Here is a 23,701-nt window from a genome sequence, read left to right as displayed (position 1 = left end):
GCAACTGATTGTTTCTTCCTAAGTGGAGTACTTTGCACTTGTCCCTATTGAATTTCATCCTATTTACTTCAGATCATTTCTCCAGATCTTTTAATCCTATCCTCCAAAGCACTTGCAACCTCTCCCAGCTTGGTATCGTCCGCAAATTTTGTAAGTGTACTCTCTGTGCCATTATCTAAATCATTGAACAAGATATTGAACAGAACCGGACGCAGAACCAATGCCTGTGAGACCCCACTCAATATGCCCTTCCAACTTGACTTTGAACTACTCTCTAGGAAAAATTTACCAACCAGTTATGCACCCACCTTATCGTAGCTCCATCTAGGCTTTATCTCCTAGTTTGTTTATCAGAAGGTCATGCGAGAGAGTATCAAAAGCCTTACTAAGTCAAGATATATCACATCTACCCCACCCCCACATCCACAAGGCTTGCTGCCCTGTCAAAAAAAGCTATTAGATAGGTTTGACATGATTTGTTCTTGATTAATCTATGCCGACTGTTAATTACCATCTTATCTTCTAGGTGTCTGCAAATTGATTCTTAATTATTTGCTCCATTATCTTTCCAAATATTGAAGTTAAACTGACTGGTCTGTAATTCCCCAGGTTGTCCTTATTCCCCTTTTTATAGATCAGCACTATATTTGCCCTTTTCCAGTCCTCTGGAATCCCACCCATCTTCCGTGACTTTTTGAAGATAATCACTAATGGCTCAGTTATCTCCTCAGTCAGCTCCTTGAGTATTCCAGGATGTATTTTATCAGGCCCTGGTCTATATATTTTCTGCATTTGTTTTTCCTGATAGAACTCTAAGTTTGATTTAATACTATGAAATGGAATATTTTGGAAAACTAGGATTTCACAGCATCATCAGTATTAGGCCTGGTCTACATTGCACAGCTTGGTCAACGCAAGGCAGCTTACATTCAGTTAGCTGTGGATGTGTCTTAATTTAAGTTTGTCTCCCGACGACGTACATAACCCACTACTCCAATTTAACGCCACTGTAGCACAGCCGGTGAACACACTAAGCCAATGGAGAGAGCTCTCCCATCATCTTAATAATTCCACCTCTACGAGAGGTGATAACTATGTCGGTGTGAGAAGCTCTCCTGCTGACATAGAGCTGTCTACACAAGAGATTATGGTCAGTATTACTACGTCACTCGGGGGCGTGGATTTTTCACAATCTTGAGCCATAGTTGTACTGAAGTAAGCATACAGTGTAGACCAAGTCTAAGGGTATGTCTAAACTGGCAAGTTTCTGTGCAACTTTCATTAAAGCGCTGGAATTAAACCGCTGTTGCATGTCCACACTGTGCTCCTTGTGACGGTAGAGCACATCGACATTAGCAGCTCTTGCAACAGCAAAGAAAGCAGTGCATTGTGGTAGCTATCCCACTGTGCAACTGGCTTCAGGGTGCTTTGGGAAGGGTTTGCAATGCCTCATGGGGCAGGCACAGTGTCACATGATGCAGGTTTCCCAATCTCATTGTTCCATGGGCATCCTCCTATATTGCCAGCTGCTTTTCAACTGAAGTGTGTGTGTGTGGGGGGGGGCAGTGGGGGGGGATAGTGTGTGTGTCAGCATGCTGTCTTGTAAGTTCATACAGTGGAAGGAAGCAACCAGTCCTGAGGCAGCGGGAGGGGAAAAGCCCCATCACACACCCACACACACACCCTGCCTCTGCATTCAACACCACAAGCATTCCACATTAATGATTTGTTTTGTGTCCCAGAGCAGATCAGCACAGCATGCAAGGGCTGCCAGAAATGGTGCTTTGAAAGGGGAAGGGCACATGTCTCCAGGGCAGCCAAGTTCTAAACAATGAACAGAGCAGCCACTTGAGGGATTATGGGACACTTCCGGAGGCCAACTGATTGCTTTCTGTGCTGTAATGTGTTCACACTGCCAATACAGCGCTGGAGCATCTGCACTTTAAGGCTTACGACACTTGTCAAGGTAAGTTTTTTGCAGCGCTGCAACTGAGGAATTTCTGTGCACTAAGTGGCTTGGAAGTGTGTACACCTCTGGAGTTACACTGCATAAAGCTGATTTACTGTGCAGTAACTTGCCAGTGTAGACAAGGCCTAAGTTCTACATGTTTTTGTTTGTTTTTTCAAATTGCCTTGTTCATGTTACAGAAAAAAATCTATTTTTTGGAACAAAATTAATCTTTATTAGTTCACAACATATGCTATGTGGTGCTGAGTAGGTCTGACACCCACCAATTTCTTGTTACTTCACTGTGTCACAGAACCCGTAACATCCTCCACCGACTTTATTAATAGGTGCACTGACATTGTTATATTCCTACATACAGAGGAATCACTAAAAGATTCATAAGAGCCACAAAAGAGCAAGGCCATATACAGCACATTACAGCAACATACACTGCTCTGGCTCAGTATTAAAATAATCTTTCAAAGCCTCCCTGATCTGTACAACCCCACGTTGAGTTTTTCTTACGGTCCTGGTATCCGTCTGTTCAAATTCAGCAGACAACTGCTCCAGCTCCACCCTGGCGGAAACTTTTCTCCCTTTGCTTCACAGATGTTATGCAGGACGCAGCAGGCCGCTATAACCATTGGGATATTTTTCTCACTGATGTCCAACTTATAAGTAAACAATGCCAGCAAACCTTCAACATGACCAAAGGCATGTTCAACTGTCATTTTGAACCTGCTCAGCTTGTAGTTGAAGTTCTGTCAAGGTGGCTGGTGAACAGCGTCATGAGCCATGAAATCAAGGGGTAGGATGGGTCTCCCAGGATCACTACTGGCATTTCAACATTCCCAATGGTAATCCATCCCTGGGGAAAGAAAGTCCCTGCTGCAGCTTTCTGAATAGTTCTGTGTTCTTAAAGATGCACACATCATGCTTCCTTGACCAGCCCACACTGATGTTGGTAAATTGTCCCCGGTGATCCACCAGCACTTGCATACCATAGAAAAGTAGCCCTTTCTGTTGATCTTCTCTGTAGGAATGTGGTCTGGGGCCAAAATAGAGATATGCACGCCATCTATTACCCCATCGCAGTTCGGGAACTCCATGCTGCAAAAGCATCCACTATGTCCTGCACATTGTCCTATGCAGCAGGAGGCAAGTAATGGCCCTGCACACTTGCATGACAATGGCCCCTGTGGTGGATTTTCCGACTCCATATTGATTCCCAACTACCAGCAGCAATGTGGTGTTGCAAGTTTCCACAATGCAATTGCCACTTGCTTCTCAACTGTCAGTGCAGGTCTCACTTTGCTGTCCCAGTCCTGGAAGACTGGGGAAAGCTCAGCGCACAGATCCAAAAATGTTGCCTTACACATCTGGAAATTCAGCAGCGACTGCTCATCACCCCAAACGTGCATGACAAGGCAATCCCCCCAGTCAGAGCTTCTTTCTTTGGCCCAGAACTGGCATGCCCCCATCTCCAACTGGTCACTAAATACTACCAACAAAATTAAATTGTTTCTTTCTATGTCTCTCAGCAATCTAGCCTCCAAGGAATCATTATGTTTATCACAGCTCCTCTTGTGGCTCTGCAAGTACTGCAGAATCACCTGCCCTGTGCTTGCAACTCATGATAATAGTGCAGAGCTGTGCAGGCTCTGCGCTTCTGACAGAGATGGTGGACAGTGAGAAAAGACATGCAGATTTTGTAAAGAAGGTGCAAAATATTATGGGATGCATATGAAATTATTATGAGATGGAGAACACTGTATTATAAGAAGTTGACCCTCATGCTCCCACTCACCCCTGTGCACCTCTTTTTCAACGCATCAGGCACTGCAAAACTTCCCAAAATACCCCATGCTGGATGGTGGTGAGTTGCATAGTGGGATATCTACCCATGGTGCACTGCAATTTACATTGTGACAAACTTCCGTCCTTGCCTCCGCGGGTCACGTGTTTCCTGGTGGATTTCGCTAGCCTCAGAGGCTCACTGTGACCCTCCACGTAACCCTTCTTTCTCTAGAGACAAGGGTCACAGTCTACTGAGCCATTTTCATCATAAGCCAGTGAGGGAGGTGAGGAGAAGTTATCCTTCCTTGCACAATCTCTGTAGTCTCCCAGTCTCAGTGATTAAATGGGGGGCAAAGTGGGTGGTGGGGGGGGAGAGCCCGGGCCCAACCTCTACTCCGGACTCCAGCCCAGGGACCCTAATGGTATCAGCTATGGTAGCTGACCTTTTAGAAACATGACATGTACAATTCCCTGGGCTACTTCCCCCACAGCAGCCCTCACTTCCTCAAGCTCCACTTCTACCTCAGGGCCTCCTTCCTTGGGCCTAATATGGTGTGTACTAAGCCTCTCCAACAGCGCAACTTCTTCCCACAGCTCCTGACATGCACACCCACCTGACTGACTGGGAGGCTTTTAACTAGTTTCAGCCAGCCCCTGATTGGCTTCAGGTGTCCCAATCAACCTAGCCTTCTCTCTGCCTTCTGGAAAGTTCTTAATTGGCCCCAGGTGTCTTAATGGACCTGGATCAACTGCCATTTCACTTAACCTGGTACCAGGGATTTGTTTAGCCTGGAGCGAATGTATCTATCTCCCACTACTTTTCTATAGCCCTCTGGCCTTACCCCGTCACAACATCAATACAAATACTCCTGGTGAGGAGGTGCACCACCGACACAAGGAGCTAAGTGTGCACACGCACAAGTGATGTAATAACTGCGGTGGCTGTATGCCAACGTAAATTAAGTTGCATAATTTTGTAGTGTAGACATGGCCTTAATTATTCAAGCAGATATGAGCTAACCTTGAAAGTTCTGTTCCTCCCACGTTCATACACACTGGATGGTAATGGTAATCTGAATAACCCTTCCACACATTTTAACTACTAACAAAAGCACTGCACATTAATCTGTTGTCTAATATTTTTCCTCACACACACAAGCATAAACTTTAGGGTAAATCCTTGTCTCCACTCAGAAAAAAAGTTTGTTTGGACCTTGTGTTAGTTGACAGATAGCAGACATACCTTTAAGCCTGGTAACTTGTATTAAAACTACAAACTGCCCTACGTTCACTATGATTTTCTGTTGTGTTGGTTACAAATTAAGAACAAACCAGTTTTATTAATGTGGATGCTCCCTTAGAGAGTCCTACTTATGTGAGGCCAAACCAAGGTATTCAAGCAGCACTTGATTTTATAAATATTTCCAAAATGAAACAATGCCATGAATATGCTTCATTGTCAGTTTTAATGCATACAAGATATGCACTGAAAAATACAGTGGCTAAGCCTCATATGAAAATTATGGGGGTGTGTGTGTGAATATTTGCAGATTGAGCATTTATCACTCATTTTTAATCTAGAAACTCTTTGTGTTCCTGTACATGTTTGGTAACTTTCCCTCATGCTCCCTCAGTGCAGTAGCTCCGTGTGAAGCTGTCTGTGGAGAAATGTCATTATACGTTGTGTAAAATCTTGACATGGAAGCAGAATGCACAAGCCAACAATTCAATTCTCTCAAGGTATTGGATCTAAGCATAAGGAGTGTCAAGCACAATAACGGTGGTCTAGATAGAAAACATTAAAAACAGAAAAAGACAAAAATATTTTTGAAATGTAAAAGTTGTGTTTGACTCATTTCTAACTGTGGCTGTTACAAATGCAAAAAATCTCTCCACTCTGACATAAAATGAATCATAACCAATCAGCCAAGAATTTCCTGTAGTAGTTTGCTAGATGATGCCATTGCAGACTGTCTTGTAAGTGTATACAGTATTTTAGCATGCATGTTACATGTGCCTAGTAAAATTCCTTCCAATCATTTTTTGTAAGTGATAAGTATACGCAATAGCCATATTTCAAAATTTAAAACTATTCTGTATTTTTACCACCTTCAAAATATACAAAGTAATTAAACCACATTATGCACAGTTTTCCAATTTTTTCAAAATCAGCACAGCTGGTGTTCAGCATGCACATAAACAACCTAACAGTACCCTTCTCTTCAAACAAAAACAAACAATTTACTGACATTTGTAAAAAAATAATAATTAAAAAAATGCTCCTGTTCAGAGTCATTATGTGGCAGGTTTCAGCTCAAGGTAAATTTTCAAAGCTCAATTACAAATGTTCAAAAAAAATAGAAGATGTATATAATGAAACCCATGAGGTGCCCTAAATAGAACAAGTGCTATCAGACCACTGGTTTTAAATAAAGCAAATTGCAAGCTCGGAAATAGAACAATTATCCTGAGGCCATCTACAGTTATTCTTCAAGCTCTGCCAGAATAGATTTTTCTTTAACCCTTAAGCAAGAGTGGAACAACAGTGAGAAATCCAGGCTGATTTAAGTGATGAGTGGCAAAATGAAAAAGGTCTGAGAACTATTTCTAAAGATGTTTCACAGCTCAAAGCACATGGTTCATGTGTGTAAACAAAACTCCATCTCTAAGCAGACGAAAATACAGTGAAAAAAGAAGTGCACTGTCTACATATGACAATTGGGGTTGGTAATGTTGCCTATTATTAAGGTTCCCTGACACTTCCCATTATAAGACCCTATTTTCTGTTGCTTATAAAACTTGTCAAATTTTAAACCATTGCAGCTGAAATTTTCCATGTCTAGCATCTGCCTCAGTCTGCTTTTTATTTTTTGGGGGGGAGGTGGGGGTGGGGAAGGGGGGAAGCACAGTAGAGGTGGTGGAAATTCAGCCATTTCCTAGAATTAAGTTAGGGAAAATATGTTGTTGGGCACCGGTTAAAAATGCTGGTGACCTTTTCCTTGAAATGCACGAGTGCCCCCATGCTTTGGGAAACAGATTTGAAATTTAACGGGGGGAGGGGGGGTGTTGTCTTTGCCATCCTCTGAAAATCTGCTGAAACGTGGCCAGATTGCAAAGAGCAGTTTTCAAAGGCCTATTTATACATGCTCCATAGAGATTTGCTAGGGCTTATCAGCTAAAATCTCTGAAGAGTCTGTCCCCACAAAGCAAGTTTGAGCTTCTCACAACTCCTAGTGCTGACCAGACTGTGCATGAGCCACCCCCATGTAGTGACTGAGTATGCGCCATCCCCATAGAGTGTCTGAGCATGCTCCCTCCAGCCCAAGGACATCAGGGCTCAGAAGGACTTTCTCTGTAATTGCAGTTCGTGGCTGCCCTGGACCGAGGTGGTGCCAGGCACTGGAACTGAGAGCATGGAGCCTGTCTCTTTCTGTGCCTTCAATGAGCCATGTGCTGGCAAAACAGGTGATGTGGAGGAGGAAGCCATCTGATTCAAATGCAGAGGGCACAAAAGTCAGGCCGGGGGCAAGGGGAAGGAATAGATTGGGACTGGTGAGACCAAGAGCTGAGGGATGGGGATGCGATACTAGACTAGTTGGGCAGGGAGATCGGGGGGGACTGGACTGGATGTGGGGGAAGGAGAGGACAGGTTGGGACTTGTTGCACAACAGGACTGAGACTGGGAATGAGGGGCAGGGACGGGAAGGGAGGAGAGGCTGGGACTGTTTGGATGATGGTAGCCAGCGACAGAAATGAGGGGGGTGACTGTAGATCAGTTGGCTAGGGAAGGGGAATACTGAGATCCAACAAGGAGCTGGCAGACGTGGAAAAACACTGGGACTGGATGGACAAGGAGAGCGGGGCAGTGTCTAAGGAAAGGTGTGAGGGGGAGGACAGAGTCTGGGGCTAGGAGCCAATGAGTGTGGGAGGGGAGGGGGGAAGAGACAGATCCGATGAGAAACAGGGTCATGGGAACTGGGACTGGCTGGGCAAGGAGACTGGGACTGGAATGAGAAACCTGAAGAGTGGAGACTGGGAGAGGAAGGAAAAATTGACTGGGACAAGGCGCCACAAATGATGGAGACAGGACCGGGACAAGGACAGATTAGAATGGGCCATGCTTGGGGGCATGAGGAACAGGCAGAGGAGTAACTATTAACAGAATGATGTCAGACTGGAAGGAAGTCTCAAGTCAGGTTCCACAAGGATCTGTCCTGGGTCCGGTGTTGTTTAACATCTTTATTAATGACCTGGATGGAGGTATAAAGAGTATACAGTAACTCCTCACTTAACGTTGTAGTTAATGCAACTGTAAGTGAAATGATGTTAAACATATCCAATTTTCCCATAAGATTTAATGTAAATGCGGGGAATTAGGTTCCAAGGAAATTTTTGGGGGGCAGACAAATGGCATTATATACTGTTCTGTGGTTGGGAAGTGCCCCTGGCTTACTCCACACAGGCACAGCCCGCTGCAGGCAAGGACACTAGGAAGCACCTTTGCAGCAGCAGTGGCAGCTTACCCAGAGAAGAACAGGCGCTGACTTTGCTGGGGGATGCTCCAGACCCGCCTCTTCCCGTCCCTGCTCCATTCCAGGCCCACCTCTTCCCACCCCCACTCCACCTCCTCTCCGGAGCACGCCGCATCCCTGCTCCTTCCCTGCCCCCAGAAAGTCCTAAGCGCTGCCAAAGAGCTGTTTGGCGGGCTTAGGACTTTCTGGGAGGGAGGGGGGGAGGAGTGGAGACGTGGTGCTTCCCCGCTCCTCCCCCTCCCTCCCAGAAAGTCCTAAGCACAGCCAAACAGCTGTTTGGCGGTGTGGGAAGCACTGGGGGGGGGGGAGGAGGCAGCAGAGAAGAGGAACTTTTGCAATGCTCCCTAAAGTAAAGTTGCTGCTCTTCCACAAAAATCTTATATGCAGTGTATAGAGCAGGCAACCAAACGACATTAAAAGGGAGCATTACACATCTTTAAATGAGCATGTTCCCTAATTGAGCAGCAACATAACTTTGAAACCATGTTAAGCGGGAGGACGTTAAGTGAGGAGTTACTGTACTGATCAAGTTTGCAGGTGACACAAAGCTAGAAGAGAGTAGCCAATACTTTGGAAGATAGAGCTGAAATTCAGAAGGATCTTGAAAAATTAGAGAAGTGGGCTCAAGACAACAAAATGAAATTCAGCAAAGACAAAGGTAAGGTGCTACACATAAGGAAGAAAAAACAAATGCACAAATACAGAATGGAGAAACAATGGCTTGGCAGCAGCATTGCTAAGCAGGATCTGGGAGTTGTGGTGGATCACCTCAACGTGGGACAGCAATGTGATACTGTTGAAAAAAAACCAAATGCAATTTTAGGTTTCATTAAAAGAAGCATAGCATGCAAGTCACAGGAGGTGATAGTACCGCTCTACTCGGCAATGATTAGGCCTCAGCTGGAGTGCTGTGTCCAATTTTGGTCACAAAGGAATAGAAAGGATGTAGAGAAACTGGAAAGGATCCAGAGATGAATGACAAGATGATCAAAGAGATGGAATACAAGCCATATAAGCAAAGGCTGAAGGAACTGGATATGTTTAGTTTGGAAAAGAGAAGATTAAGGAGGGACATGATAGCAGTCTTCCCACACCTGAAAGGCTGCCATAAAAGAGATGGAGAAAAGTTGTTCTCTCTTGCCACAGAGGGTAGGACAAGAGGCAATGGGTTCAAAACTACAGCATAGCAGATTTAAATTAAACATTAGGAAAAACTTCCTAACTGAAAACAGTAGGACAATGGAGTAGACTGCCGAGGGAGGTTGTTGAAGCTTCTTCACTGAAGGTTTTCAAAGGGAGGCTGGATAGCTATTTGTCCTGGATGGTTTGGATACAGCAACTCCTGCATCTTGGCAGGGGGTTAGACTAGATGACCCTTGTGGTCCCTTCCAACCCTTTGAGTCTGCGAGTGTCTCCACTAAAGCACACTCCCCTCCAGAACCTGGAATGGATTCCTGAGTTTCACCATTCCTCTTCTGCCAGCAAATATCCATGAAACTCCCTGACAAACTGTGTCTCACCCCCTCCGATGGTTCACACAGAGAATGACAACCTATTAAAAAAAGAAAAGGAGTACTTGTGGCACCTTAGAGACTAACAAATTTATTAGAGCATAAGCTTTCGTGAGCTACAGCTCACTTCATCGGATGCATTTTGCCTCTGATGAAGTGAGCTGTAGCTCACGAAAGCTTACGCTCTAATAAATTTGTTAGTCTCTAAGGTGCCACAAGTACTCCTTTTCTTTTTGCAAATACAGACTAACACGGCTGCTACTCTGAAACCTATTATTACTGTCAGTTACACTGATAGCTCAAGTGGCAGAGATCTATGCAGTAGATCTAAAGGTTCCGACCCTCCTGATGAACCATGTGGGTGTCAATATGCTGCCATATGATGGAATTTATGTCCTTTCAGTTTGCTTAAAAAAAAAAAAATCTAGGAAATTACACACACAAAAACCAAGTTAAAAGATGTTTTGTAAGGTTGCAAAGCCAAGCACTCAAAAGTTAGGAAATGCCAGAATTAAAATTGCCTGAGCAACTATTACTTAGCACCTTATAGGTATGCTATCATGGTACAGTCTTTAGTTACATGATCATGTACTAATTTTTCCACAGGCTTCGGGCCTCATTCAGAGCCCAATATGGACCTGTTCAGGGGAGGAATCATGGTTGTGTACTAACGGCAGATGTTACCTATAGGATACCTGCTTCATTTATACCTGCTGAATGCTGCCCCATGTAACTGGAGTCTATCGCTGCCTCTACCACAGAGTTCCTGTGTGAGGTTAGTCAAGTCACTTAAACCAAAATGTTCGCAGGTGGCCACTAATTCCGCGTTTCTCATTTTCTTAGGTGCCCAATTTCAGAACCCGAGATCTAATTTACAGAAGTGCTGAGCACTCACAGTTACATCCAAGTCAATGGGAGCTGTTCTTTACACATAAAAAGTCATATATAATGTTAAGTACTCTAAAAAAAAATCAGGTCCTAGTTATCTCAAATTGGGCACCTAATATTAGTGGATACTTTTGACATTAATCTCTTTGGGCATAGTCTGCCGTCTGTAAAATGGAGTTAATAACAATAACCCCTCATTTCCTGCTGCTCACAAACCGGGAAGAATTAGTAGGGGAAGCAAAAGTGGATGGGAACCTGGGGGGCGGTGACCATGAGATGGTTGAGTTCAGGATCCTGACACAAGGAAGAAAGGAGAGCAGCAGAATACGGACCCTGGACTTCAGAAAAGCAGACTTTGACTCCCTCGGGGAACCGATGAGCAGGATCCCCTGGGAGAATAACAGGAGGGGGGAAAAGGAGTCCAGGAGAGCTGGCTGTATTTTAAAGAATCCTTATTGAGGTTACAAGAACAAAACATCCCGATGTGTAGAAAGAATAGTAAATATGGCAGGCGACCAGCATGGCTTAACAGTGAAATCCTTGCTGATCTTAAACACAAAAAAGAAGCTTACAAGAAGTGGAAGATTGGACAAATGACCAGGGAGGCATATAAAAATATTGCTCAGGCATGCAGGAGTGAAATCAGGAAGGCCAAATCACACTTGGAGTTGCAGCTAGCAAGAGATGTTAAGAGTAACAAGAAGGGTTTTCTTCAGGTATGTTAGCAACAAGAAGAAAGTCAAGGAAAGTGTGGGCCCTTACTGAATGAGGGAGGCAACCTAGTGACAGAGGATGTAGAAAAAGCTAATGTACTCAATGCTTTTTTTGCCTCTGTCTTCATGAAGAAGGTCAGCTCCCAGACTACTACACTGGGCAGCACAGCATAGGGAGGAAGTGATCAGCCCTCTCTGGAGAAAGAAGTGGTTCGGGACTATTTAGAAAAGCTGGACAAGCACAAGTCCATGGGGCCAGATGCACTGCATCCGGGAGTGCTAAAGGAATTGGCGGATGTGATTGCAGAGCCATTGGCCATTATCTTTGAAAACTCATGGCCATCGGGGGAGGTCCCGGATGACTTGAAAAAGGCTAATATAGTGCCCATCTTTAAAAAAGGGAAGGAGGAGGATCTGGGGAACTACAGGCCAGTCAGCCTCACCTCAATCCCTGGAAAAATCATGGAGCAGGTCCTCAAGGAATCAATTCTGAAGCAGTTTGAGGGAAAGAAAGTGATTAGGAACAATCAGCATGGATTCACCAAGGGCAAGTCATGCCTGACTAATCTAATTGCCTTCTATGACAAGATAACTGGCTCTGTGGATGAGGGGAAAGCAGTGGACATGTTCTTCCTTGACTTTAGCAAAGCTTTTGATATGCTCTCCCACAGTATTCTTGCCAGCAAATTAAAGAAGTATGAGCTGGATGAATGAACTCTAAGGTGGATAGAAAGCTGGCTAGATTGTCGGGCTCAGTGAGTAGTGATCAATGGCTCCATGGCTAGTTGGCAGCCGGTATCAAGCAGAGTGCCCCAAGGGTCAGTCCTGGGGCGGGTTTTGTTCAATATCTTCATTAATGATCTGGAGGATGGTGTGGATTTCACCTCAGCAAGTTTGCAGATGACACTAAACTGGGAGGAGTGGTAGTTATGCTGGAGGGTAGGGACAGGATACAGAGGGACCTAGACAAATTAGAGGATTGGGTCAAAAGAAATCTGATGAGGTTCAACAAGGACAAGTGCAGAATCCTGCACTTAGGACGGAAGAATCCCATGCACTGCTACAGACTAGGGACCAAATGGCTAGGCAGTAGTTCTGCAGAAAAGGACCTAAGGGTTACAGTGGACAAGAAGCTGGATATGAGTCAACAGTGTGCCCTTGTTGCAAAGAAGGCTAACAGCATTTTGGGCTGTAGAAGTAGGGGCATTGCCAGCAGATTGAGGAATATGATTGTTCCCCTCTATTCGACATTGGTGAGACCTCATCTGGAGTACTGTGTCCAATTTTGGGCCCCACACTACAAGAAGGATGTGTTAAAAATTGGAAAGCATCCAGCAGAGGGCAACAAAAATGATTAGGGGACTGGAACATCAGGAGAGGCATTTCCAGTAGGGATAAGGAGGTTTTAGTACCGTTATACAAGGCACTGGTGAGACCTCACCTAGAATACTGTGTGCAGTTCTGGTCTCCCATGTTTAAAAAGGATGAATTCAAACTGGAGCAGGTACAGAGAAGGGCTACTAGGATGATCCGAGGAATGGAAAACTTGTCTTATGAAAGGAGACTTAAGGAGCTTGGCTTGTTTAGCCTAACTAAAAGAAGGTTGAGGGGAGATATGATTGCTCTCTATAAATATATCAGAGGGATATATACAGGAGAGGGAGAGGAATTATTTCAGCTCAGCACCAATGAGGACACAAGAACAAATGGGTATAAACTGGCCACCAGGAAGTTTAGACTTGAAATCAGACGAAGGTTTTTAACCATCAGAGGAGTGAAGTTTTGGAATAGCCTTCCAAGGGAAGCAGTGGGGGCAAAAGATCTATCTGGCTTTAAGATTCTACTCGATAAGTTTATGGAGGAGATGGTATGATGGGATAATGAGATTTTGGTAAGTAATTGATCTTTAAATATTCAGGGTAAATAGGCCAAATCCCCTGAGATGGGATATTAGATGGATGGGATCTGAGTTACTATAGAAAATTCTTTCCTGGGTATCTGGCTGGTGAATCTTGCCCATATGCTCAGGGTTTAGCCGATTGCCATATTTGGGGTCGGGAAGGAATTTTCCTCCAGGGCAGATTGGAGAGGCCCTGGAGGTTTTTCGCCTTCCTCTGTAGCATGGGGCATGGTTGACTTGAGGGAGGCTTCTCTGCTCCTTGAAGTCTTTGAACCATGATTTAAGGACTTCAATAGCTCAGACACGGGTGAGGTTTTTCATAGGAGTGGGTGGGTGAGATTCTGTGGCCTGCGCTGTGCAGGAGGTCGGACTAGATGATCAGAAAGGTCCCTTCTGACCTTAGTATCTATGAATCTATGAACACTTGACTAGTGAGGAGAGGCTGAGGGAACTGGGATTATTTAGTCTGCAGAGAGAAGAATGAGGGGGATTTGATAGCCACTTTCAACTACCTGAAAGGGGGTTCCAAAGGGGATGGATCTAAACAGTTCTCAATGGTAGCAGATGACAGAACAAGGAGTAATGGTCTCAAGTTGCAGTCGGGGAGGTCTAGTTTGTATATTAGGAAAAACTTTTTCACTAGGAGGGTGGTGAAGCACTGGAATGGGTTATCTAGGGAGGTGGTGGAATCTCCTTCCTTTGAGGTTTTTAAGGTCAGGCTTGACAAAGCCCTGGTTGGGATGATTTAGTTGGGGATTGGTCCTGCTTTGAGCAGGGGGTTGGACTAGATGACCTCCTGAGGTCGCTTCCAACCCTGATATTTTATGATTCTATGTAGTGAACATGAAGTTATTATTCAATATTTGTGAAGAACTCAGACTACAGTGGTGTGCACCATAGAAAAGCCCATGAGAAAATTAATAATTCTGTCTTCAGAACAGGGTTTGAATAGTGTACAGTAAATAAGGCTTAGGCCCACACATCGATCATGTAATTAAAGACTGTATCATAACTAAGGATAAGATGAGGTCACGGAAGTCATGGATTCTGTGACTTTCAGAGACCTCCATTACAATTTCCAGTTCAGCCCCAGAGCAGTGGGGCTGGAGCTGTCAGTGGGTTCCAGAGCTCCCAGCCACCATCACAGCAGGTGCTGGACCCTGCGTCCTACGCCACCTCATCCTCCCCCACTCAGGCTTTAGTTGTCCCCCCTCCGCCTCCCCCCACCTTTATTTTTTTTAGTAAAAGTCACAGACAGGTCATGGGCTTCCGTGAATTTTTGTTTCTCGCCCGTGACCTGTCCGTTATTTTTATTAAAAGTCACGGTGACAAAATCTTTGCCTAAATCATACTACAGCTGCACAAGGGAGCCCAATTAAGGTTGTGCAGGCAACCTTAATTCTAGTATTTCGTAATTTCTGAGTGCTTGACTTACCAAACATAACAATATTCTTTTTAAACTCATTTTTTGTGTGTGTAACATTAAATACAGCTTACCCACAACTGTTTGAAGATTTAATTTCTCCTGACAATCCCTGTGGAGGGCTATTCTGTCTAGGTAACCTAATCTCTATGGCTGTAGAGAACTCCTTGTAGCACTCAGTGGAGAAAGTAATGAAGAAAGAAATTTTAATGTTCTACCTGCGAAGACAAAAAAGATAAGGAACTCTGCTGCTGTTTTAAATCAGGCAGCTTATTTTCTCTGTACACACATACTACATATACAACTGATGTTCAGTGACCAACCACATCTCCTTTGTGAAATAAAGCAGTATCTAAATGTGCCCTTTCCAATTTCTGTTTCTTTATGCCTTTTGTCGTATTGCCACTACCGGGTTTACAATGGCGTGTTCACACTCGGAAGGGGCCCCGGCATCTGGACCTTGGCCCTAACCCTCCTTTCCTCCCCCCACTCCGCCTGCGTTCTGCCTTGAAGCCCCACCCTGCTCAGCCTCTTCCCCCAAAAGGTCCTGCCTTCCGCTTGCTCCTCTCAGCCTCCTCCCCTCCTCGCTCCTCTCCATCCCCTGCCCTCCCATAAGAGGGTGCAGAGTGCAGGTGGAGTGGGGTACAGGGCCACGGGCCAGGTGCCGGGGCCCACAAAAGATTAATCTGGCCCTGAGTATTGCTAATACTGCAAGTTCAATCATCATAAGACAAACAAATATTGAGAAAGTTGGCAGCACCGCTTTTGTCAGTGCCATGACTCCATCTCTGCTTGATCTTACTGTACTACAAGAGATCAATAATCCACTCATTTCTGAGCACAGGTGCCTCTCTCACTCTCTTCAGCCTACTTCAGCTCAGCATGACTTCTGATGCTTTTTTTTTTTTTATTTTGGTGTCTCCAGGACTCTACTTTCTGAGTTTTAATCTTAACACTGTTACCACTCCTTATTCACAACTAGTAGTTCACTCTCTCCTGGACTCACATGGGCTTGAGCATACACACACACACACACACACACACACACACACACACACACTTTCTGCTGGGTAGTTCCATTAAGGTTACAACCTTGGCTCTATTCTCCAGCATCACCCTCAGAGATGTCCACGTTAGCCTCAAAGTTAGGAGAGGTCAGAGAGAAGTACAAGAAAAAAAAAAAAAGCTTTGGATATCAGCTGCATAAAAGTAATACTGATACTCCCTAACTACACTGTAACTTCTTTTCTCCTAAATGCTTCAAAGATTAAAGTCAGAAATCCTGAAGGCATCCATTACCCCAGACTTTGTCTACTTTCACTTTACCCTTATCAGTAAGTGTATCTCCCACCTGCAGAACAATGCCAATGTTTTGGCATTACTTTGACATTACCCTTGCTGCTACTTTTTCACGCTCTGATCAATTTCTGCCTTCTCTGTTACAATACTTTCTTCGATGGTTTCCCTGAGACCTCAAATTTCTAAGCTTTAGGAGGGGCATAAATGTTTCCTACGGTAAAAAAAAATAATCTGGATGAAACTTCAAAACTGCCTTCCTAGTTTTCAAGTTTCCATGGATTCACAATCCACCCTAACCCCTCTGACCTTATATTCTCCTTCTCCCTAAATCTTGACATGTTTTCTCTCTCTGCATGCTGGGATACTACAGAATTGAGGGTCAATCTTTACTGTATTCAGCTTCATCTATCCGGAATTCTTTCAACAGAAAGGAGTGGAGCCACTCAAAACCCTGTATTCCCTCTAACCCTGCCAGGAAGATGTGTCACCACCACTCAAGGACAATGATATAGAAGAATGATAAGAACCAGCAGTTTTTCTTTAGTTGTGCATTGGTTTTAGATGGGTGCAGGATTAGATTAAGAAATAAAAATAAATTGACATTCGATTTTTGTCCACTGCCAGGAGGAGACCACCCAACTTTGCCGTCAATGCAATCTCCATACTACATCCAGGCCTAAAACCAAACTATCTGGAATCAAGGAAACCTGCAGACTCCAGATACTTGCCTTGTCAGCACCTTCTCAATACATTTTTTCCCCTAAAAAAGATCTGAGAAAAACTCTCCAGCTACTGCCCTATCAGTATCATGAGATGGTTTCTTGAGCAAGGTTATAAGATTCTCTGCACTCTCTCTCTCACACACACACTCACACTCTTACTTCAGTTTTATTGATATATCAGTGTAGCTCCCAAGATATTTCCCTTCTAACAGAAGTTTGTGACCATGTAAAATCTGTGAAGGCAGTTAAGGCATTAGCCTTTTGTATCTGGGGGCACAGATGCAAAATCTGACAAGGTGGAAGTGAAATGAGTTTGGTTATTTTTAATCCAAGTCTGTCAAAAACATATATCCATATCATAAAGGCTCCTTAAACTGATATGACAAACTTCTGCAACAAACAGAGGCCCACTATTGGGCTAACTAGCTGCATTGAAGGCTTGGCTAGAGGAGTATTGCCAGAGTTCCATGACATTGTTCCAGTGGTGCCTGCCCATGATAGGCCTTGTTCTTGCTAGTGTCATACGATTGTTACTGTTATTGGGACTAGTAATTTACAGGTACCCAAAATGTAGGAAAAATGTAAAATACAGTTAACATTTTTTGCATGTTAGACACTCCAAAAAGTAAGTAGGATTATGGCATACAAGATAAAATTAAAAAAACAAACAAAAAAACAGATTCCTAAAAATGTAGAAAAATATCCTCTGAAACCTTTGAAGTACTGTTAGACCATTGTTATATATAACACACGTTTTATTTCTCACCAGAAAGGCTTTACTAGTGGATGTAGTGCATCTGCTTGTATACAAGCTCCCAAACTTTTACATTTAAAGAGTTAATATTTTGCAATTCTGAAGTTTTCCTGTGTTGCGTGATAACGGAGGATGACACTTAAGAAACATGCTTTTCCACCCCCAGTTCCCTGCAGACTAATTAAATCATCAGTCTCAAATATAGCAAGTGCCAACAAGGTTTCTGCTAATGCTTTAAAGCACCAGCACTGTCCCAAGCCTGTTCTCCCAGCATTTTCTGAACCATTACTCAACTCTTAGCCATTCCCCCACCACTGACTCAGCACCCATCTGTCACTTACTAACCTGGTTTTGGCTTCAACACCAACAGAGGCAGTGGAGCTTGCAGACTCCTCAGATACTGAGCGCTGAAGAATTGGTGTTAGCTGCTTGTTGCTGTCCACTTCAGCTTGGGCATCCTCCTCTGCAGATTGTTCTTTGACTTCTGTTTGACAAGAAAGAAGACTGCTCAGATTCCATTTGTGTGGCTATAAAAATCACTCTTTACATTTTTTCCCTTTAATGTAAATGTTTTCAAATAGATTAGTCAGAGTACCACCTCTATTAGAAAAGAAATATTTAGGTAGGGAAGTATCATTCCTCTTCACATCTACCTAAAGTGAGAACTTTAATATCTGCCTAAAGGCTGTATAATGGCTCAAAAATGAAATAATGGGAGTCCATAATTATTGTTTCTCAAACTTACATATCAAAATTCCTTGGACATAAAAATATGTTCTAATTGACACCTTTTCCATATTTGAGTGTTGGTACTTAAGCAGTTTGTGCAAGAACAAAAAGGTTTGTTTCACCTAAGCAGGAAGAGGAATTGTCAAGTGTGGATGGGTAAATATTTTATGACACAAAAATCTATGTTAAAAAAATGTTATTTAAATTCAAAATCAAGTGCTTGAAAGTTAGGAAATGCCAGATTCACAGTTCCCCATGTACCTTTAATTCTGTCCCCTTGAGTATCCATCCCATGCTCTGAATGAGGCAGAGGTCCAATGGAAAAATAGCATCTTAGAAATGAGGGGCTGGAAGGGACCTCAAGAGGTCATCATGCCAAGCCCCCAACACTGAGGCAGGACCAAGTAAACCTAGACTATCCCTGACAGGTGTTTGTCCAGCCTGTTTTTAAAACCCTTCAGTGTTGGGAATTCCACAACCTCCTTTGAAAGCCTAGAGCTTAAGTACCCATATAGTTGAAAAGTTTTTCGTAATATTTCGTAAAATCACCCTTGCTGCAATTTAACCCCATTACTTCTTGTCCTACCTGCAGTGGACATGGAGAACAATTCACCATCCTCCTCTTTATAATAGCCCAAGGGAGGCAAGAAGGCAAGAAGGGGCACAGGCTCCCCCCCCCATATAATCATCAGGGACACAGAACTTCTCTACCCCAGGACTGTGGAGGCAGGGAAGATAAACCTCCTGCTGGGGCTGAGGCGAGGGCCATGTGAAGGGAGGGAAGATCGGGCCAGGTGGAGGGAGAGAGGGAAGATCGAGCTCATCCTGGGGCGGTTCAGGAGAGGAGAAAGTGAGCTCCGCCCAGGGCTGGCAGCAATGGGGGGGGGGGAGTGAGTTTCTGTGCCCCCCCCCAAAAAGGGGTCAAATGTAAATTCCTGTGCATGCCCCTGTAACAGCCCTTAACACAGGGGTGGCCAACCTGTGGCTCCAGAGCCACATGCAGCTGTTCAGAAGTTAATATGCAGCTCCTCATATAGGCACCGACTTGGACAGTGGAGCTACAGGGGCCAACTTTCCAATGTGCCAGGGGTGCTCACTGCTCAACCCCTGGGTCTGCCCCCACTCCACCCCTTCCCACCCCTCCCCCGAACCTGCTATGCCCTCACTCCTCCGCTTCCAAGTCTCCTGCACCCACAAAACAGCTGATCAGGAGGTAAGGGGAAGGATGGGAAGGCACTCATTGGCAAGCCTGCCAGTGGGAGGGAAGTGAGGAGCTGATTGGGGGCTGCTGACATATTACTGTGGCTCTTTGGCAATGTACATTGGTAAATTCTGGCTCCTTCTTAGGCTCAGGTTGGCCACCCTGGCTTAACACATTAAGAGGTGTTACCAGGTCCTCACTCAGTCTTCTTTTCTCAAGACTACCCATGCTCAGGTTTGGGTTTTTTTTAAACTTTCCCTCATAGGTCAAGTTTTCTAAAGCTTTTATTATTTCTGCTTTCTCCTCTGGACTCTCTTCAGTTTGTCCTCATCTCTCCTAAAAGTGTGGTGCCCAGAACTGGACACAGTACTCCAGTTGAGGCCTCACCAATGCCAAGCAGAGCAGGACAATTACCTCCCGTATTTCCCATACAACAATCCTGTTAATACATCACAGGAAGGTATTAACCTTTTTTTGCAACTATATCATACCATTGACTCACATATAATATAACGCCCAGGTCCTTTTCAGAAGTCTTCCTGCCTACCGACTTATTCCCAATTTTGTGGTCGTGCATTTGATTTCTCTTTCCCAAGTGAAGTACTTTGTATTTGTCTTTATTGAATGTCATCTTGTTACTCTCAGAACAATTCTCTAATAGTTTTTAATTACATCATCACAGTCTGTGTCATTATGCATACACATAAGGAGGCCAAACGGAGGTTGTGTGGCAATCAAATCTGGCATTTCCTAACTTTCAAGTGCTTGACTTTGGAACCTGAATAACCGTTTTCAATAAGAAGTGTCTCTGTGTGTAATCTCAGTTTTTACTATAATAATTATTTTTAAAGAAAAGGTAAAAAAAAATCTATTATGTACAAGTGTACCATCTCTCAGCCCCTAGGAATGACCAGCAGAGTCTGAACTGGAACACTTTAGCACCATAGCACAGACTGTTACTATGTGAGCTAAGGACTGACTCCTTTAGCTGTCAGCAGGACAAGGCTACAGGAGAACCTCAAAGATATGAGTATCAGCGTTATGGACTGACCGGCCAATCGGACACCATGTGAAACGAGAAGTAACCAATAAGGCAGCAGCAGAGACCAAAAAAACAAAAATGCAAATACTGTTCTGTACAGTGCCTGTATCGCATCTTAACTGTAGGCACATCTGGGCTGCCTGTCCCCACCCCACCCCTCCTGCGGAGCTGCCACTTGCAGCTAAGAGGTGAAGATGCTGGGGCTGCCAGCCCAAGGCAGCCAAAGCCGGAAGACTAAGAGCAACGCTGGGTTCTGTGCTGCTTTCAGCCTCCCCCTCCCCGCCCAGGAGGGGGAGGCGCTGTTTTCACACATACCCTTCCCCAGGCGGGAGGGGGTTGCACTATTGGAAGCTACCTGTGCTGAGGAGGGAACTCAGTTGCTGCTGAGCTTTGTTCAGAGTTACAGACAACCTCCATTCTTGAGGTGTCTGTAACTTTGAGGTTCTTCTGTACTTTCCCTGAGTGGGAGGATGGGTCTGGGGGTCCCTCCCTCTGCATTGAAATGATTTTTAACACTAGCTCTGCCAAATCTGAATGGAATTTCATGGGAGGAAGAAAAGGCACTTCTGTTGCCCCAGGGAATTCCCCCTGCTGAAATCAAAGGCCAGATGCGAAAAATGGAGATGAGAGGATTCTTGGGTATAGGGACTTTTCTACTGTATGTTTATAGCATGCCTAAGCACAACGGTCCACTGATCTGGTTGGGGTTTCTGGGTGCTACTGTAATTCAAATAAATAAAAATAATAATGGCAGCAATGCACTTTGACCTCGCTCAGACAAAAGCTAAGCTATAGATTAAGTATGGAGGCAAGTCACTTATCAACAGGATCTACATAATGCTTAGATAAAATTTAACAATTTGCAAGTTGGGGAGGCAGAAGTCACCTGAACCATCTGATTTCAGTTAACTGCTCATCATGGTAATTGTGCTCTCCTGACACACTTTTTATTAGACTTCAGGTTGAAAAGACAAATTATAGGTTTTACAAAATTATGAAGTTCATTGGAAAGTTTTCATGTGGGAAAAATCTTAAAGATCCATTATAAAAGGGCTTTAATATACCACAGTGTTCAGAACTCTCCCCTCAGAGAGTTGCTTTTACTCCACCCACCATAGCAGAACAGACTAGTCGCTCCTTACACAAAACAAACAAAAAAGTTACGTTTTGACAGAATTTATCATGCAAGATTTTTAGTTAGTGTATTATCAACGGCTCTGCTATGCATCTCTCATTGTAGCTCTCATTCGTGTTTTTCACATTTGTTGTTTTCAAATTATGCTGTTTCTTCCTCCTATGCGTGCTCCCTAGATACAGAGACAGGAGTCTTGAGAGCCATGGTTTGAGCCAAGCAGGCCTTCTGGGGAATTCCTGCATGCAAAGCCAGTTCTCCCTGTCCTCCATGCCACTTCTAGGGGAGCAGGTCCCTCGGGGGCTGTACTGTGCAATATGGAGGAGGAGGAAATGAATGATGGCTGGAAAGCTACTAACTGACAAAAAATTTCTTTGTGGGAGTATAGTGATTAAAAGGTATCTTCTGATGTTATATTACTAACCTCCCTTCTTCTGGATGTCAGGAACCCAAGAGAGAAAACAGGAGGTGCTTCTCTGGAGGCTGCCTGAGTAAGCTCACAGCAAAGTAGATACATTTTACACAGGTAGAACACCTTAAAAGCAGACTTTTCAGCACCATCCCAACTACTACCTTTACCTTTAAAAACAAAACAAAACAAAAACAAAAAAAAATAACTCCCCCAGAGCTGGGGAACAAAACAAAGAAAAAGATCTGTATTCGGAAAGTTTACTTTTGATAAATATTTTTTTTAAATGTAATGTTAAAAATATTCCAATTGAAAATATTGTAAAGCCTCTACAAAAAAGAAAAAACATTTAAAACTTGTTAAATAATGTTTAATAATAATAATAATGGAGTGTTTAAACAATTTTAACAGTTTAAGAATAAAAGTTTTATTGCTATTTAGATGAGCGCTGAATTGTTAATAAATACAGGGACAGGTGGCTGCTCTCAGGCCTACATGCAGCCAGTACAGAACAGGTAGAAACAGCCTGATGGGATAAAGCCAATGCAATCTGAGCTGTCAGACCTGTCACTGAAGGGTAGACAGAAGCACTGGACAGATTACAGTAGGAGTGCTAATTGTACTCTTGAACTGCAGTGCTCTCACTTGCTGTCCACACTGGCTGTGACTTCTTGCAGGAAACATCGATGGCAAGACTTTTTCAAAACAAGTGTAACTGCAACAGCGGTATGAATACCTATGCACGGTTGCAAGAAGTTGTGTTTAGGGCAAGGTGTTTTACAGGCATGCTAGAAGATTACAATACTGTTAGTAATACCCCAAATGCTCTAGGGTAAACAAGCTGTTTGACAGCTGAAGATGGCGTAGCAGCAGTAGTGACAAGGATTCCTGATGGTGAATTTAAAATGTGAGCACCTGGAAACAGGAAGGTAAGGTGGCATCCAGTGACCAAGCAACTCTCCATGGAACACCAGCAAGCATTCTGGGCACCACCACTGAGAAACCACTGCACTAAATCCCAGTATATTAGCGTGCATGGATAGGGAAATGTTTGCCAACAGCTATTGCTATATTTGAGTTTGCAAAGTAATTTCTAGCCATGCAAATTTCAAACTTTTTTTTTTTTTAAAGAGCACAGTTAATGGGGTGCGGTGCGAGGGTTAAAGATCAAAACTTGGCATGAATGGTCCTCTGTGAGGACCAGTTTTTGTTTAACAAAGGAATGGTTTTTTATTTCAAGGAAATGCTTGAAATTTGTGAATATTTATTCAGACACAGCAGCAAACAATTAAATCTATGGGCACATTTGCAACCATTTTTCTTGAAGGACTGCTAATACTAAGTTTTCATTTTTTTAAAATAGCCTAAATTTCTCTTTTTTTCCCCCATTGGAAAAACATGGCTTTCACTCACAATATATAATAATGTACTATTGCCCTATTAATCCAGCATAGCAGTATGAATTAACTAACTTTATTTGGAAATGAAAATTTCTCCATTTATGTGCATTTAAATTTGTAAGCTTTAATATATTGTATTAAAACATATTTTTGCATTTAACACACACATTATTTAGCCAGCCAATACAGCATACCTTAGTGTAAATTTCTCACCAGTCATGAAATAAAACTTTTTTCTCTGTTTCACACTACTTAAACTATAGTTTAGTTTTTGGTAGATCCTAAGCACAAATTTTCATCT

The 23,701-nt window shown here is 43.6% G+C and overlaps 1 protein-coding gene across 27 annotated transcripts in view; it reads right to left on the bottom strand.

Annotated features, from left to right (window-relative positions):
• KMT2C (lysine methyltransferase 2C) overlaps positions 1-23,701 on the bottom strand; it is a 356,354-nt gene that overhangs the window by 227,051 nt on the left and 105,602 nt on the right. For all 27 annotated transcript variants that reach the window (XM_043509677.1, XM_043509671.1, XM_043509676.1 and 24 more), the window contains one exon: positions 17,833-17,971. In XM_043509677.1, the coding sequence (XP_043365612.1) occupies positions 17,833-17,971 (139 nt within the window). The remainder of the gene's footprint in view (positions 1-17,832; positions 17,972-23,701) is intronic.

This window comes from Dermochelys coriacea, chromosome 2, assembly GCF_009764565.3.
Source record: "Dermochelys coriacea isolate rDerCor1 chromosome 2, rDerCor1.pri.v4, whole genome shotgun sequence".
In the NCBI taxonomy this organism is placed as follows: Eukaryota; Metazoa; Chordata; order Testudines; family Dermochelyidae; genus Dermochelys; species Dermochelys coriacea.
The sequence above is the reverse complement of the archived record's forward strand: the minus strand, read 5'-3'. Positions and strand labels throughout refer to the sequence as shown.